This window comes from Galendromus occidentalis, unplaced genomic scaffold, assembly GCF_000255335.2.
Source record: "Galendromus occidentalis unplaced genomic scaffold, Mocc_1.1 scf7180000077530, whole genome shotgun sequence".
Taxonomy (NCBI): Eukaryota; Metazoa; Arthropoda; class Arachnida; order Mesostigmata; family Phytoseiidae; genus Galendromus; species Galendromus occidentalis.
Genome location: NW_003805518.1, coordinates 959,022 through 970,907, shown reverse-complemented (window position 1 = coordinate 970,907; position 11,886 = coordinate 959,022). Strand labels below are relative to the sequence as shown.

At 50.7% G+C, this 11,886-nt stretch overlaps 4 protein-coding genes across 4 annotated transcripts; 2 read left to right on the top strand and 2 right to left on the bottom strand.

The window, feature by feature from the left end:
- Positions 1 to 50: 50 nt before the first annotated feature.
- LOC100903767 (uncharacterized) lies at positions 51 to 818 on the bottom strand. Its single transcript, XM_003748291.2, has 2 exons — positions 608 to 818; positions 51 to 445 (listed from the first exon to the last, which is right to left on the bottom strand). The coding sequence occupies exons 1-2, from the start codon at positions 814 to 816 to the stop codon at positions 349 to 351; spliced, it is 306 nt and encodes a 101-aa protein (XP_003748339.1). The 5' UTR covers positions 817 to 818; the 3' UTR covers positions 51 to 348.
- A 928-nt stretch (positions 819 to 1,746) lies between these two features.
- Positions 1,747 to 4,593, top strand: gkt (tyrosyl-DNA phosphodiesterase glaikit). The gene is made up of 11 exons (XM_018641369.1): positions 1,747 to 1,873; positions 2,085 to 2,267; positions 2,387 to 2,597; positions 2,704 to 2,824; positions 2,920 to 3,133; positions 3,217 to 3,330; positions 3,447 to 3,584; positions 3,699 to 3,796; positions 3,911 to 3,991; positions 4,115 to 4,398; positions 4,485 to 4,593. The coding sequence occupies exons 1-11, from the start codon at positions 1,747 to 1,749 to the stop codon at positions 4,591 to 4,593; spliced, it is 1,680 nt and encodes a 559-aa protein (XP_018496885.1).
- Positions 4,594 to 6,646: 2,053 nt separating this feature from the next.
- On the top strand, positions 6,647 to 9,084 carry LOC100903482 (probable serine carboxypeptidase CPVL). The gene is made up of 8 exons (XM_018641400.1): positions 6,647 to 6,963; positions 7,104 to 7,214; positions 7,348 to 7,567; positions 7,675 to 7,849; positions 7,973 to 8,132; positions 8,297 to 8,473; positions 8,621 to 8,752; positions 8,841 to 9,084. Exons 1-8 carry the CDS (start codon positions 6,724 to 6,726, stop codon positions 8,985 to 8,987), a joined length of 1,362 nt encoding a protein of 453 aa, XP_018496916.1. The 5' UTR covers positions 6,647 to 6,723; the 3' UTR covers positions 8,988 to 9,084.
- Positions 9,085 to 9,846: 762 nt separating this feature from the next.
- Positions 9,847 to 11,538, bottom strand: LOC100903721 (lipid droplet-associated hydrolase-like). The gene is made up of 5 exons (XM_029112858.1): positions 11,316 to 11,538; positions 11,008 to 11,155; positions 10,742 to 10,886; positions 10,241 to 10,554; positions 9,847 to 10,153 (listed from the first exon to the last, which is right to left on the bottom strand). The coding sequence occupies exons 1-5, from the start codon at positions 11,536 to 11,538 to the stop codon at positions 9,847 to 9,849; spliced, it is 1,137 nt and encodes a 378-aa protein (XP_028968691.1).
- Between the last annotated feature and the right edge of the window lie 348 nt (positions 11,539 to 11,886).

Genomic DNA, 11,886 nt, shown 5'->3' with positions numbered 1-11,886 from the left:
CAGGGGCTCCAGTTTGACTCTCAATCAAAAACGAATCTGCACCATACATCATCCTCCTCACAACGGAGGGAGTTTCCGTTCCAATTTATTCGAGTCCAGAACAATGTCTCCGATACGCCACAAGAAGTCCCCTCTCTGCGAGGAACGACTCACGACAAGAGTCGCTCCTCTATATTGTTTGGCTCTGATTGTGAGACGCGGAATCAGATTCGAGCCTCGTCACATAGCCAATGATTGCGCCTATTCAAAGAGTCCCGCGTCGACTTTCCCGGCGCTTTCCAAGGTCGCGAGGAAAGCCGACATCGGGGAAGCATTCCCGAAGCTTTCGTCGGACACATGGTCTTCAGATCAGACTGAGCGGAAAGAGTAGAAGAAGCAGCGTCTCCGATGTGCGAGCAGATCTTTGACTTCCAGGACATCTTTACAACGACACATCACCTTCACCCTGTAGGAGCAGTCAAAGCGTCAATCAGAGCATCACATTTTACACATCCATATGCAAGACTCGAAGAATCTTCCCACAGCTTCGAGATTTTCGGCTTGACGGGCGCCAGCACTCGTTCTTCGAGCTCTGGATTCTCTCATAGGTTATCTTTCTTTTCCTTACCTGTGGAGGAAAGCAGCGTGCAAGAGTACTCGCGCTCTGAATTTGTACCAGAACCCACAACATAGGATGAACAAGCCATTGAATTCGGTCACACACTGGGGACACACGAAGCTCTTGGGATATTCTTTCGTGCTCTTGGAAATCGCACCGGGAAAATATCCGATCCCTGAGGTCTCGAACATTTCCGGCTTGATAGCGTTGCACGACATGCAGATGGGAACGTCAGATCGCTGCCCAGCGAGCTGCAAGTCAAATTCTTCGACCTTGAGATTCGGGAAACCGGCGATTCGCATCTTTATCGGAGGCAAACGATTCCGATAAGAATTCGGTGGTGGCCACAACGACGTTGGGATGACGGAAAGTAGCTCAAATGAATGCTGGGAGCAGCTGTTATGAGAAGAATCGCGACATGCTCGCTACATCGGACGTTGCCTGTTTGACGACGCGCATCTGCACAGGGAGCGTAGCTGGCCGCCTGAATTGAACTCCACGCCGAGCTGTTCCTCAATTCAAAAAGAGACCGCTGCTCCTGAGAGCTCCCTCGGAGCGATGGATTTATCAAACGACGCTCCTAGGATTCGGATTGTTTGGAAAAATTCTGAATCCGTAATCTGACGATAGTTCTCCTTGTGTAGTCCAGCGTCCTCTGCCGAATGTCTGTGGTTCGCATCCGCAGCCCATGGAATGGGGACACCAGAGATCACAGCTACCGATTCCCTGACGGCCTGGCATTGTGATGTTCAGAAATAATTCCTTCATTAGTCCGAAATGATCTACCGATGGGGGGGGAGAGATGCCGAAAGCCCGCGCTGAGCGGACGGAATCGGAGAGAAAATTCTTTCGGCTCTTCTTCAGCCCAGTCGCATCGGTGGACCAGCTGACGGTGGCGGCAAAATATTTAAAAACATATGTTCGAAGTCGGAGAAATTCTCCATGGCACCTCGCAAGGGGTTCGAATGTATCTAGATCACTCGATAAGCTGCACGTTTCTATTCAGCTCCACATCGTGATGATAAGCCTCTCGTTTCCGAAGACCTCCGCAAATAGTAGCCGAACGGCGGAAATCGTGCTCTCCAACGAGAAACCGTCCATCCGAGGGACCTGTTGAACATCTCAGACTAGTGGGACGGGAAGGAGCGATGTCTGAAAGGACGAGAAAGGTTCACGATATATCGGACAGTGAAGAGGAAGACATCGAAATCGTTCCCGTTGTGAGGAACGCGGTCGGAGACATAAAGCCACCGCGCGACCTAAGCGTGCGACCAGGTAAAATTGACATCGGAGGAATCCGGACTTGGAAAGACTGTCCGGAGACGACCTCCTTCATTGATTGACCACGGTACCGGCACCGAATCGAGTCGAGATCCTTCCGGTGACTCCGCCTCAGAGGGCGGAAGGAATTCCGCGGAGCTGTCGGCATGGAGCTCCGCGTGAGGCTCATTGTGAGAGACGTTCTCTTACGTATCGATTCATACAGGGACTAGCGCATCGGCCTCAATGATCTCGCGAGAGTCTCCGACGAAAAGATTTAGCGAGAGCCAAGAGAAGAACATTGAAATCCTGAAGAAAAGAAAACTCGACTCCGCGTCTGATGCCGGCGACACCCTCGGGCCGGCTCTGGATGCTATCATTCAAGAATCCAGCGAAATCGTCGATCTTGGTACGTCTCCGATTGAGCGTCATTCGGTCGAGGAGTTCGTCGGGGTCGAGCTAGGAAATTCGTGCCCGCGCGATCAAGCTGTGCGATTGCATTCCTAAAAATATGATTCCCTCCATCAGATCTCCCACCCTGTCGCTACGGCTCGATGTGCTATCAGACCAATCAGACACACGTCGCAGCTTTTTCGCACATCAATCGAGGCTTGGGTTTTTACTTAACAAAGTGTGAAGGCATCAGCGCAAAATATAACGCGGATACATTCACACGATCCCTGAAACAGATCTTACATGAAGATGTCGGTGACACCTTGGAGTCAGCGGTTCATTTCAGGTGGGCATTCTCGAACCAGATGGGATAGGATTTGATTCTATTGACTCGCATGAGACGATTTCGTCCCCCGGATCGTTAAAGACTCAGAATGACTCTCCCCCTTCAGTTACGTTTTTGAAATGGAATGGTTACTCAACCAGTATCCAGAACCATATCGGAAACTACCGATGTTATTGGTTGTCCAGCAAAACAAGGAACTTCTCGACCTGCTCATAGCCCAACGACAAGTAGGTGAAATTCGACACCTTTTCGCGTATGCAGCCGATCTCGACTTCGTCCCGAATTCCCAATGGCCTGAAATCTGATCCTCGTCCCGGCTTAGGTTTATCGGAACGTGTCCCTGTTGCCGATCGAGCTTGCCCGCTTCGGAACGCACCACACGAAAATGATTTCCCTCAAATACAAAAACTCTCTGAGGATAATCGTGACCACAGCTAACCTGTACGAGGCCGATTGGTCCCAGAAAAGCCAGATGCTTTGGGTCAGTCCACTTTTGAAAAAACTCGAGCCAAAACGAGGTCCGGATTCGTCGACAGGTTCGTTCACGCTTGCTGAGGAACCAGAATGCTCAATCCGGTCTCTGATTGGAGGGCTGAAACGATATTCATCGTCTCCGCAGGTTTCCGGGCGTCATTATGCGCTTATTTGCGTTCATATGGAAAACCGAAATTGATCGATCTCGCCGAAAGTTACGCAGATTATGACTTCTCCAGAATACAGAGCTTCTTCATAGGTGAGTATTTAGGCGGAAGGAAAATAATTGGACCCGGTCCCTAGGAATGCGTCGAATCGAATCGTCGCCCGATTTGTATCAACCATCTGACGACACAGAAAAAACATCGCTCACAGGTTCTTCTCCGCACTCGCCACGCAGCGGTCTCATGACCTTGGAGTCGGTTCTGAAGAAGAACGTTCCACCGGTTCCTAGTAACTGTCCGGTCTCATTTTGCTTCTCAAGCGTAGGGACGCTCGGGAATGATGATGGGGGTAAGGATTGATTCTCGTACCGATGGCGTTGTATGGCCAGCAGTAGACTCTGTGGAGACCTATCTCTCATGAGCGTGTCAGGGGTCGAGAAAATTGTTCTTCGAATCTTCGCAGCTTGGTTCCGATCCGTGCTCGGAAGGCGGCTTATGTCATCGGATGCGACAACACGTAAAGCCTTGAGCGTCAGTGACGTCACGAGAAGCAACTTTCAGGTGCAGAATGATAAGCGCGAAAATGTTGTTTGACGGAAGAGTTTTGTCGGAGTATAGCGAGTGGTTCGCATCCAGACCCTCTCGGATTTCGATAGACCAACACTTCATTTTCAGCCGATCTATCCGACCGTGGAAGAGGTTCGGAAAAGTCTGGAAGGGTACGCAGCAGGGCGTAGTCTGCCCTACTCCGGAGCGGTGAGCAACCAAGCAACCCATAATCTGAAAGTTTGTTGAATGCTCTTCAAGGAGCAGGAAATATTGGTGAACCAGGGAAATTTATCCATCTATTACAATGGAGCCTTTCCGCTCTCACCGCAGACCCATAATCGACAAAAATGGCTGTCCCACTGGCTCCATCACTGGAAGGCTGATCACTGTGGGCGTTCTCGAGCCGCTCCTCATGTTAAATTCTACATTCGTACTTCTGAGGACTTCGATGACACTTATTGGTTCTTAATGACATCCGCGAATCTCTCCAAAGCGGCATGGGGCAATGTAGAATTAAGGGCGCCACTTTCTTACGAATGTGGAATTCTGTACGTTCCCGGACGACCCGTGAAGACAAAAGATCTGGTGGTCCCCTTCGACCTCCCACCGGAGCGGTGAGCGTAGGTAGAGATGAGCATCCGAAGAGACCGTAGAATATGTTCACAAATACTGATGCAGAACCGATACATCTGATTTCCAGCTACAAACTGTCCGATCGTCTCTGGGTGCAAGACTCGCGCTATGCAGCTCTTGACGACTTCGGGAACACTTGGGACCCCAGCAAGGGAGGAGCAGTGGAGAGCGTGTGAAGCTCACGTGATACGCATGACGTCGGGGGGAATCCCTTACAATACAGATTCAATTGAGTATCCGACCAACCTGCACCGATCCTGGTATTCCCCTCGTGGAAGTCCGACCATATGATATCAATTTTTTCGATCTCTCATCTTGGCAGAAGTTCATGGAGTTTCCAAATGCTAACACCTCACCTCATTCCATTCCATCCGAATAAAGACGACTGTGATTCCGTTGATGAGCTTCTTGCTCTAAGATCGATCAGAGATTTGATCCGGTCCCGACGTTCACGTTCCAAAAGAACAATAACCACTATTTATTGAAATCCAGACTATGAATCGCTGTCCTCTTCGTCGCCTGAATCACTGTCCTCATCATCATCGTCATCATCATCATCAGAAGACTCTTGGGTTCCTGCAGGCTTTGGCGGCTCGCCCTCCTCAGACTTGGGGACAGACCAATCTTTCGCTCTCGGAGGAGCTTCCCTAATCTGTGCGGCTCCTTTTTCAGCAACTGTGGGCCGAGTTCTCGGTGGTGGGACCGGAAGCTCGCTAGGCGGCGGGGAGCGAACTCTTTGCATCATCAGAGAATTCTGCATGGGAGATTTCTTCAAGGGGACAGGTCTCATGAGAGCCGCCGGGGAAGTCGTGTCAGCCCCTTTCGAAGTCGATACCGGTCCCTCCGCGGAAGACTTGAGGAACGATTTCTGTGCAGGAAGGACCGGTTTCGGGGGACCCAAGACTTCCGATTCGATTTGCTGCACACGTTTGTTGAGAGCGGTCAACTTCCTCTCGTATTCTGTAGCCTGTTGTTTCCGTTTCGCGGCACCCCAAGAGCTGAAGAAGGGAATCGAAGCGGTCTGCAAAGAGCGACCCAACGGATAGAGCGAGAAAACGGGGAATGGCCGATTTGCCGCATGAGCTCAGAGAGGAAATGCCGGCCTCGGGTGACTCGTGCCCTCTGGTTGAAAAAAGGGATTTCAGCTCACCGAAACGGCGCTTTTTAGCGTGGAGTCTTGCGCTTGCATGACTTTCGATACCTCTTGGGCGATATTGACGAGCTCACGTCTGTGATTGAGCTTCGGCTTCACGAACTTTTGGCGGCCTTCAGCGAAAGGAGAGATGGCCTCCTCATCGACCATGGACAAGCGTATCTTCACGCTGTTTGCGGGAGATTCTACGCACGGTTGCGTCTTGGTTCGCCGCTTGCTCTTCCTGGGAAAGCGAGCGTTTTGAGTCTTCCAAAGAGCAATATTGGAAGTAATGGCAGCATGCCGCTAGAACACAGGGGATGCAGAAATTACCCACTTGAGGATAGGAACGGGTCCCCTCGCCATGGCTGCGGAATGGGATTGTAGCTAATTGAGGAAGGATCGACAGAGCAAACACCGAACACGGAAAAAAATCATCGGACTTGAATGATCTACAAGACCCGTACGGTTGCCGGAGCTAAGACAGAACCGACTTTTCAGCCAAGACCAACAACCAGTGCTGCGTCTCTCGCTGGGGACCCATATTGGGGGCGTGAATTCGAGCTGTCTGCTGTGCATTCCTTCGCTATCACGGAAGGCTTCGTTGTTTCATCCGCTTCTTTTCAGATCTGTCGTCTCTTTCAGAAACTTCAGACATAAGCTTTCCTCCGATCCTGCTGACTAGGAACTCTTCGATCGGGTTGTCTGCGTTGGGATGGTCCCGATGGAGTGTTCCCTCTTCGGGGAAAAATCTTGGTCTGGCTTCGAAGCCGGGTCATCCCCGTTCATGGCTCCTAGGATCTCCAATCTCCATCTGAGGGATGCGATGGGGCGATCCCGAGTTGCTGATCGATCAATTGCCGATTTTTCGAGGGTCGTTCAGGAGATGAGTTTGGACGGGATTTTTACGTATCACTCGAGACACGTTAGTCACGATCGGCGGGGCGACAGATAAAGGGCTCCAGGCTCCATAACGTCTGATTATGAATGGCGATTGCTTCGATGACCCGGATAACACTTAGAACATCCCCGAAAAGTCCCTCGCTTATGCGCTCCTTGCCGCCGGTGATATCCCGTCGTAATATCGCAGGGCTGGTAGAAGAGGTATTGAGATTCAGTAGAGAGTTGGAGCGTGAAAAGCTATTATTCTTGCTGATCAGTCACGATCGAGAACATGCGGTGGATTCATGCGGCGATCTTCCTCTTGACTGCCACCAAATGTCTCGCCAGTCGAGACGATACTGACGACCCGCTATTTCTTACGCCCTTCATCAGAGCAGGGAGACTCGGAGAGGCTAGGAAGTTGAGTTCTGTGCCGCCGTTCGACAAAAATAACATTCGGAGTTATTCGGGATACCTCACCGTGAACGAGACCACGAGTTCCAACTTGTTCTTCTGGTTTTTCCCGGCTAGGGTAAGTTTAGGAAGCCATACTTCTCCTTTCAAGGCTAGGGTAAGTTTAGGAAGCCATACTTCTCCTTTCAAGGCCATACTTCTCCCTGGGGTGGGGGCTTGATCCGAAATTCCCGATCACTGAAATTTGCTCTCGCCCAGAATCTGCGGAAGGATGCGCCAACGCTTCTGTTCTTGCAAGGAGGCCCCGGAGCTTCTTCAATGTTCAGCATTTTCATCGAGACTGGTCCCTACCGGATTAATGAGAAGCTCGTATGTTCATGCATTTCAACCTCCAGATAGTAGATTGTCGTAGCCTGATCCCATTGAATTGATTCGTGTGTATCGACAGCGCTCGACGATACATTATTCACTCGTTCTCATGCTTAAACTTTTCTCTCTTCAGACAACTGAGTTGCGAGAGGTAGCGTGGAGTCACGATTTCAACATGCTGTATATCGACAATCCAGTAGGCACCGGTTTCTCATTCACCGGCTCCGATGCGGGCTTTGTGACAACCGAGGAGGAAGTCGGTCGAGATCTCTTCGAGGCTCTCCAACAGTTTTTCACTTTGTTCAACGAATATGCTGATAATGAGTTTTACGTCTCCGGCGAATCATACGCAGGTAGGTCAGACTCTCCCCAAGGGGAATCCCTTGTCGGAACTCCCGCTCCCGGAATTCGAGTCGCTATAGGGTACGGAGAAGCCCTCGCAGATTTTCCGTTCCCGAAGGCAAATATGTCCCCGCCACGGCATACACTATCCACAAGAATAGGGGTCGAGCCAAGATGAAGCTATCCGGAATCATCATCGGCGACGGGTGGACGGATCCGATCAACATGATGGATTACGATCAACTTCTACAGCAGCTCGGATTGATCAGCGCTATTCAGGCCGACCACTTCAAGTAGGTCCACCTAAGGCGAATTCAGCATCTCCCGAGCCGATGTCTCCTAGCGGTCGACATCCGAGTCTTTCCATCAGTCTCAATCTGAACTCGAGAGCTTGACAGTCTCCTCATGTTTTTCAGAAAAGTACAAGACCAAGCCAAAGCTTTCATCAGACAAGGAAATTACGGGAATGCCTACAAGATCATGAATGAGTTGATGGACGGCGATCAGCTACCTTACAAATCTTACTTCTATAATGCGACGGGGCTGGATTTCTACTTCAATCTACTCCAGTCGTCGGTGAGCTTCCAAGTCCCGGGCTCTATTTAGTGGTCGGTGGACTTGATTGATAAGTGATAAGTATTGATACACTATTCTGCAACCATGGCTAGGAGGTCAAGGAGCGATATGTCATAATGCCGGCTCAGCATGACGGCAGAACTCATCGGGGGGTAATTTTCCAGGCGCCGCCTGAATTCGAGTACTATCCCAAGTTTCTTCAATTGAATGAAACTCGACGAGCCATACACGTCGGCTCGCTTCCCTTCAATGACGGCTCTAAGGTAGAGAACAAACTCATGCTGGATCAGTACGTGTCTGCCAAGGCTTTCGTAGAGGAGATTCTGAACAACGACTACAAGGTATTATATCTGACCAGTTCTCTGAGCGATCCGAGCGCCCCGAATATGTTGGCTTTTCCCAAGCGAGTGGGTACAACCGAGAGCAGCTCCTGAGCAAACCCAATCAGGGCTGGGACGATACCATGATTACGTATTCTGATTCTTCAGGTTCTTATATACAACGGTCAACTGGATTTGATCGTGCCGTATGCCTTGACCATGAAGTTCATCAGAAATCTCGACTGGAAGAACGCTTCAAAGTTCATCAGCGCTCCGAGGACTATCTGGAAAAATCCAGCGGTAGATATCGAAGCTCAACACGGATTCCGAGCGCTCCGCACTCGATTCACCTCCACCCGATTCCGGGACTGACTTTTCTATTTCACAGGGAACGCCGGTCGGCTACGTTCATCGACTCGGAAACTTCACCGAGGCTCTCGTGAGGAATGCTGGTCACATGGTACCTTACGACCAACCTGTGAACGCATTAGATCTCATCACCCGCTTCATCTACAACAAGCCTTTCGAGACTTAGTTAGTCAAGACCCTTAGCGTAATCTTTCATAGGCTACAGGAAAGTAGAAGAACGCAGACGTCGGGGAGCCACTTTGCAATAGAATGAGGAACTTTGACACGAAATTGTGAGTCCTGACTTGACATTCCGAGTCTCCGATCGTCCTGTGAGCTTTATTCATCATAACCGCATCCGTTATTCCTTCCAAATCGAGCTCAAAAATGCTGATTTGCTCTCGAGCGGCGTTTCTCTGAAGAGCACGTTCCTTTCGAGCATTCAGGCTTGAGACATGGAAACTCACAGGCCGCTGACGATCATCTAGACTTTAAGTACCATTCACTCTCTCGTCTGTTCACCAGACCATCATGGTCCTGATAATCACGGATCTGAATCAACGACTTTCATCATCAATCAACTTTTAGGCGCAGCGGTCGGGTCATTCATCGCAATAGTCTAATCTCAGGACCGGCGCAAAATGTTTTGGAAAGTGAATGCCCGAACAGGGAGGGCGTTTGTCGGAATGTCGGTCTATCCTCGATTTTCAGCTCCAGCGTCCACCTTGGGTGAGGTACTAGATCGGGGGGATCACCTTCTCGAGACGGGACCACTGAACGGGAGTCAAATCTGAACATTAATCGTGGCTTCGTAAACTTCGCTTACGAGTTCGGATAGTACTAGCGAGTCTCCGTGGAGCTTCATGCGGCTCTGATTGCAAACACGGCGGCTCACAGAGAGATCGACTCAGTCGAAGGCGGGCCGCTCGGGCGTTAATTCGACTGGCCAGCCATATCCGGGCCTCTTCTGATGTGAAGTCCGGGCTCCTCTATCTACAATCATGAGTTTCTAGGCGGACCCTTGATCACTGGGAATTTTTATTTTTTTAGACTGAAACGGTCATGATTCCACTTGGCACCGTTGATGCCATGGTTATGGTCGATGGTATCGTTGGAGCGAGAGAAGCATTGTTTTCAGTAGGGGAACCGAAGGGCAGGATATTCTGAGACCTCATCCAGTTCTTGACGATGTCTCCCATCTCTCGTCCTGCATCCACGACGAAAGCGTGCCGGAAGCCTTCCAAACAGAATCTCACGTCGGATCTGGGAAACATCCTACGTAGCTGCATGGGGAACTCCCGCGGTGCCCAATGATCGTTCAGCCCGTAATAGAACGTCAGTTTGTCCAAGTTTCTGTAATGAGCGAAACGAGTGGGAATTCCAATCCTCAAGTACCTCCATCCTGCTGCACTGAGATTCCGGTTTCTGCACTCGGCTGACCTCGCAATGGCGTCGTCGTCACGATCTCCGACTTGTTTCAGGATGTCTTGAGTCGTGTCGATTACGGCTCGCATCACAGACGGCGACGAGAGCGACAGGACGTTCTGTACGAAAGATTCTTTTCCATCCCCGTAATGCACTCGAACAGCGAGCTGGAACATGCGTTTCACGAGCATCGCGGGAACCATGTGGATGGAGTACACTAAAGCCATGAACGGCTGCCGTAAATACGTCGACAGGGCGTTCAACATAGGTGCGTTCATTCCTCGGGCTAAACGCTCGATGGCGGGGAATAAGAGATACGTGTGTACAATCTGGAAATCAACGATCTTGTGAGAACCGTAGCCCGAGGGAAAACCCGCGGCGGGCAGGATGGGAATGGGTACCCAGAGGAAAAGCCCAGAGGAAGTTCCTCGGATGGAAATTATATGTACATTAGGAGGACCCATGTGGAAATCTAAATGGAGGAGGTCCAGATGTATTTTCTCCATGAGGACTAACATTGTGATCCTTGAGTTTGTCGGTTATCTGAAGTGCCATGTAGCTGCCTATGGAATGCCCAATCAGAACCAGCGGTGTTTCTTTAGGTACGTATTTTTGAAGGAAACGCATTTTGTGTTCCACTTCCCCAGCGGTAGAGAACCATCTTGAAAGAGATCGCAGAGGAGTACGATATTACAATACATTAGACTGGCGATTGGAGATCGCAAGTGAGCGTCCCCACCAAGAGCCTTCCGGAGGCTCATCGAATGCAACTCCTGACAGACCTTTTCATGTCCGAGTAGGGTTTCTGCATGTTTTTCGGTAGAACCACATGCCCTGCGTGAGAAACTCCCCAGACCTCGATACCATCCTCGTTCCCGGCGAAAATTTCCTTCATGAAGTCGGCGTAGAATCCGATCGGTCCCGGGTTTCCTGAGACGAAGTCAGAGACAGAGATTCGATTCATTCCGAGCTGCTCGAGAGACGCCCGACTGTCCAGGGACCGAGCCGTGGAGTCTTGCCGGACGTAAGCGAAGAAAAGTCGTCGTCCTGTCACCCGTCGAGGCGGAGTCGAATCTCATTGGACACTTACCGGGAACCACGAAAACGATCATCTTCTGTTTTCCTTCGGCGATTATGCCATTGGAGGAATCATCTAAAGTGTCAGAAACGTTGGTTTCGGACGTCGTGAAGCGCAACAGCTGCGTGGGGCAGTCGTCAACCATCAGGTAGGAGAATGGGAGATGATCCTTCGACGCGCGGACACAGCATGGTGGCGCAGTGAGGAGAAACAAGACAATCCAGAGACTCGTCATCACAACAAGATCGTTGCGATGTCCATCCCACCGAACGGCTCGAAAGAGTCGGAAGAAAAGCTTCGCTCGGCGAAAGCATCGAGAAGCCGCTCACGACAGCCAGGTCGATGGCTGGCCTGCTGCTGCTGCTGCTGCTGGTATGTAGTGACTGAAATTCATCCGACTCCTTTCTTCTGCTGGAGAGGGATTCGGAATACTTGCTCTTTTACTGGTTTGCCGCTGTCTCCTGACGCGGCTCTGATTCCATTGATTCATTGGTTCCGCAGTGCTGGGACAACGAATCCATCGTTTGATCGAGCAATGGAACGTCGGAGCGGCAACGTCGAAATACCAGGACGTTTCGACAAA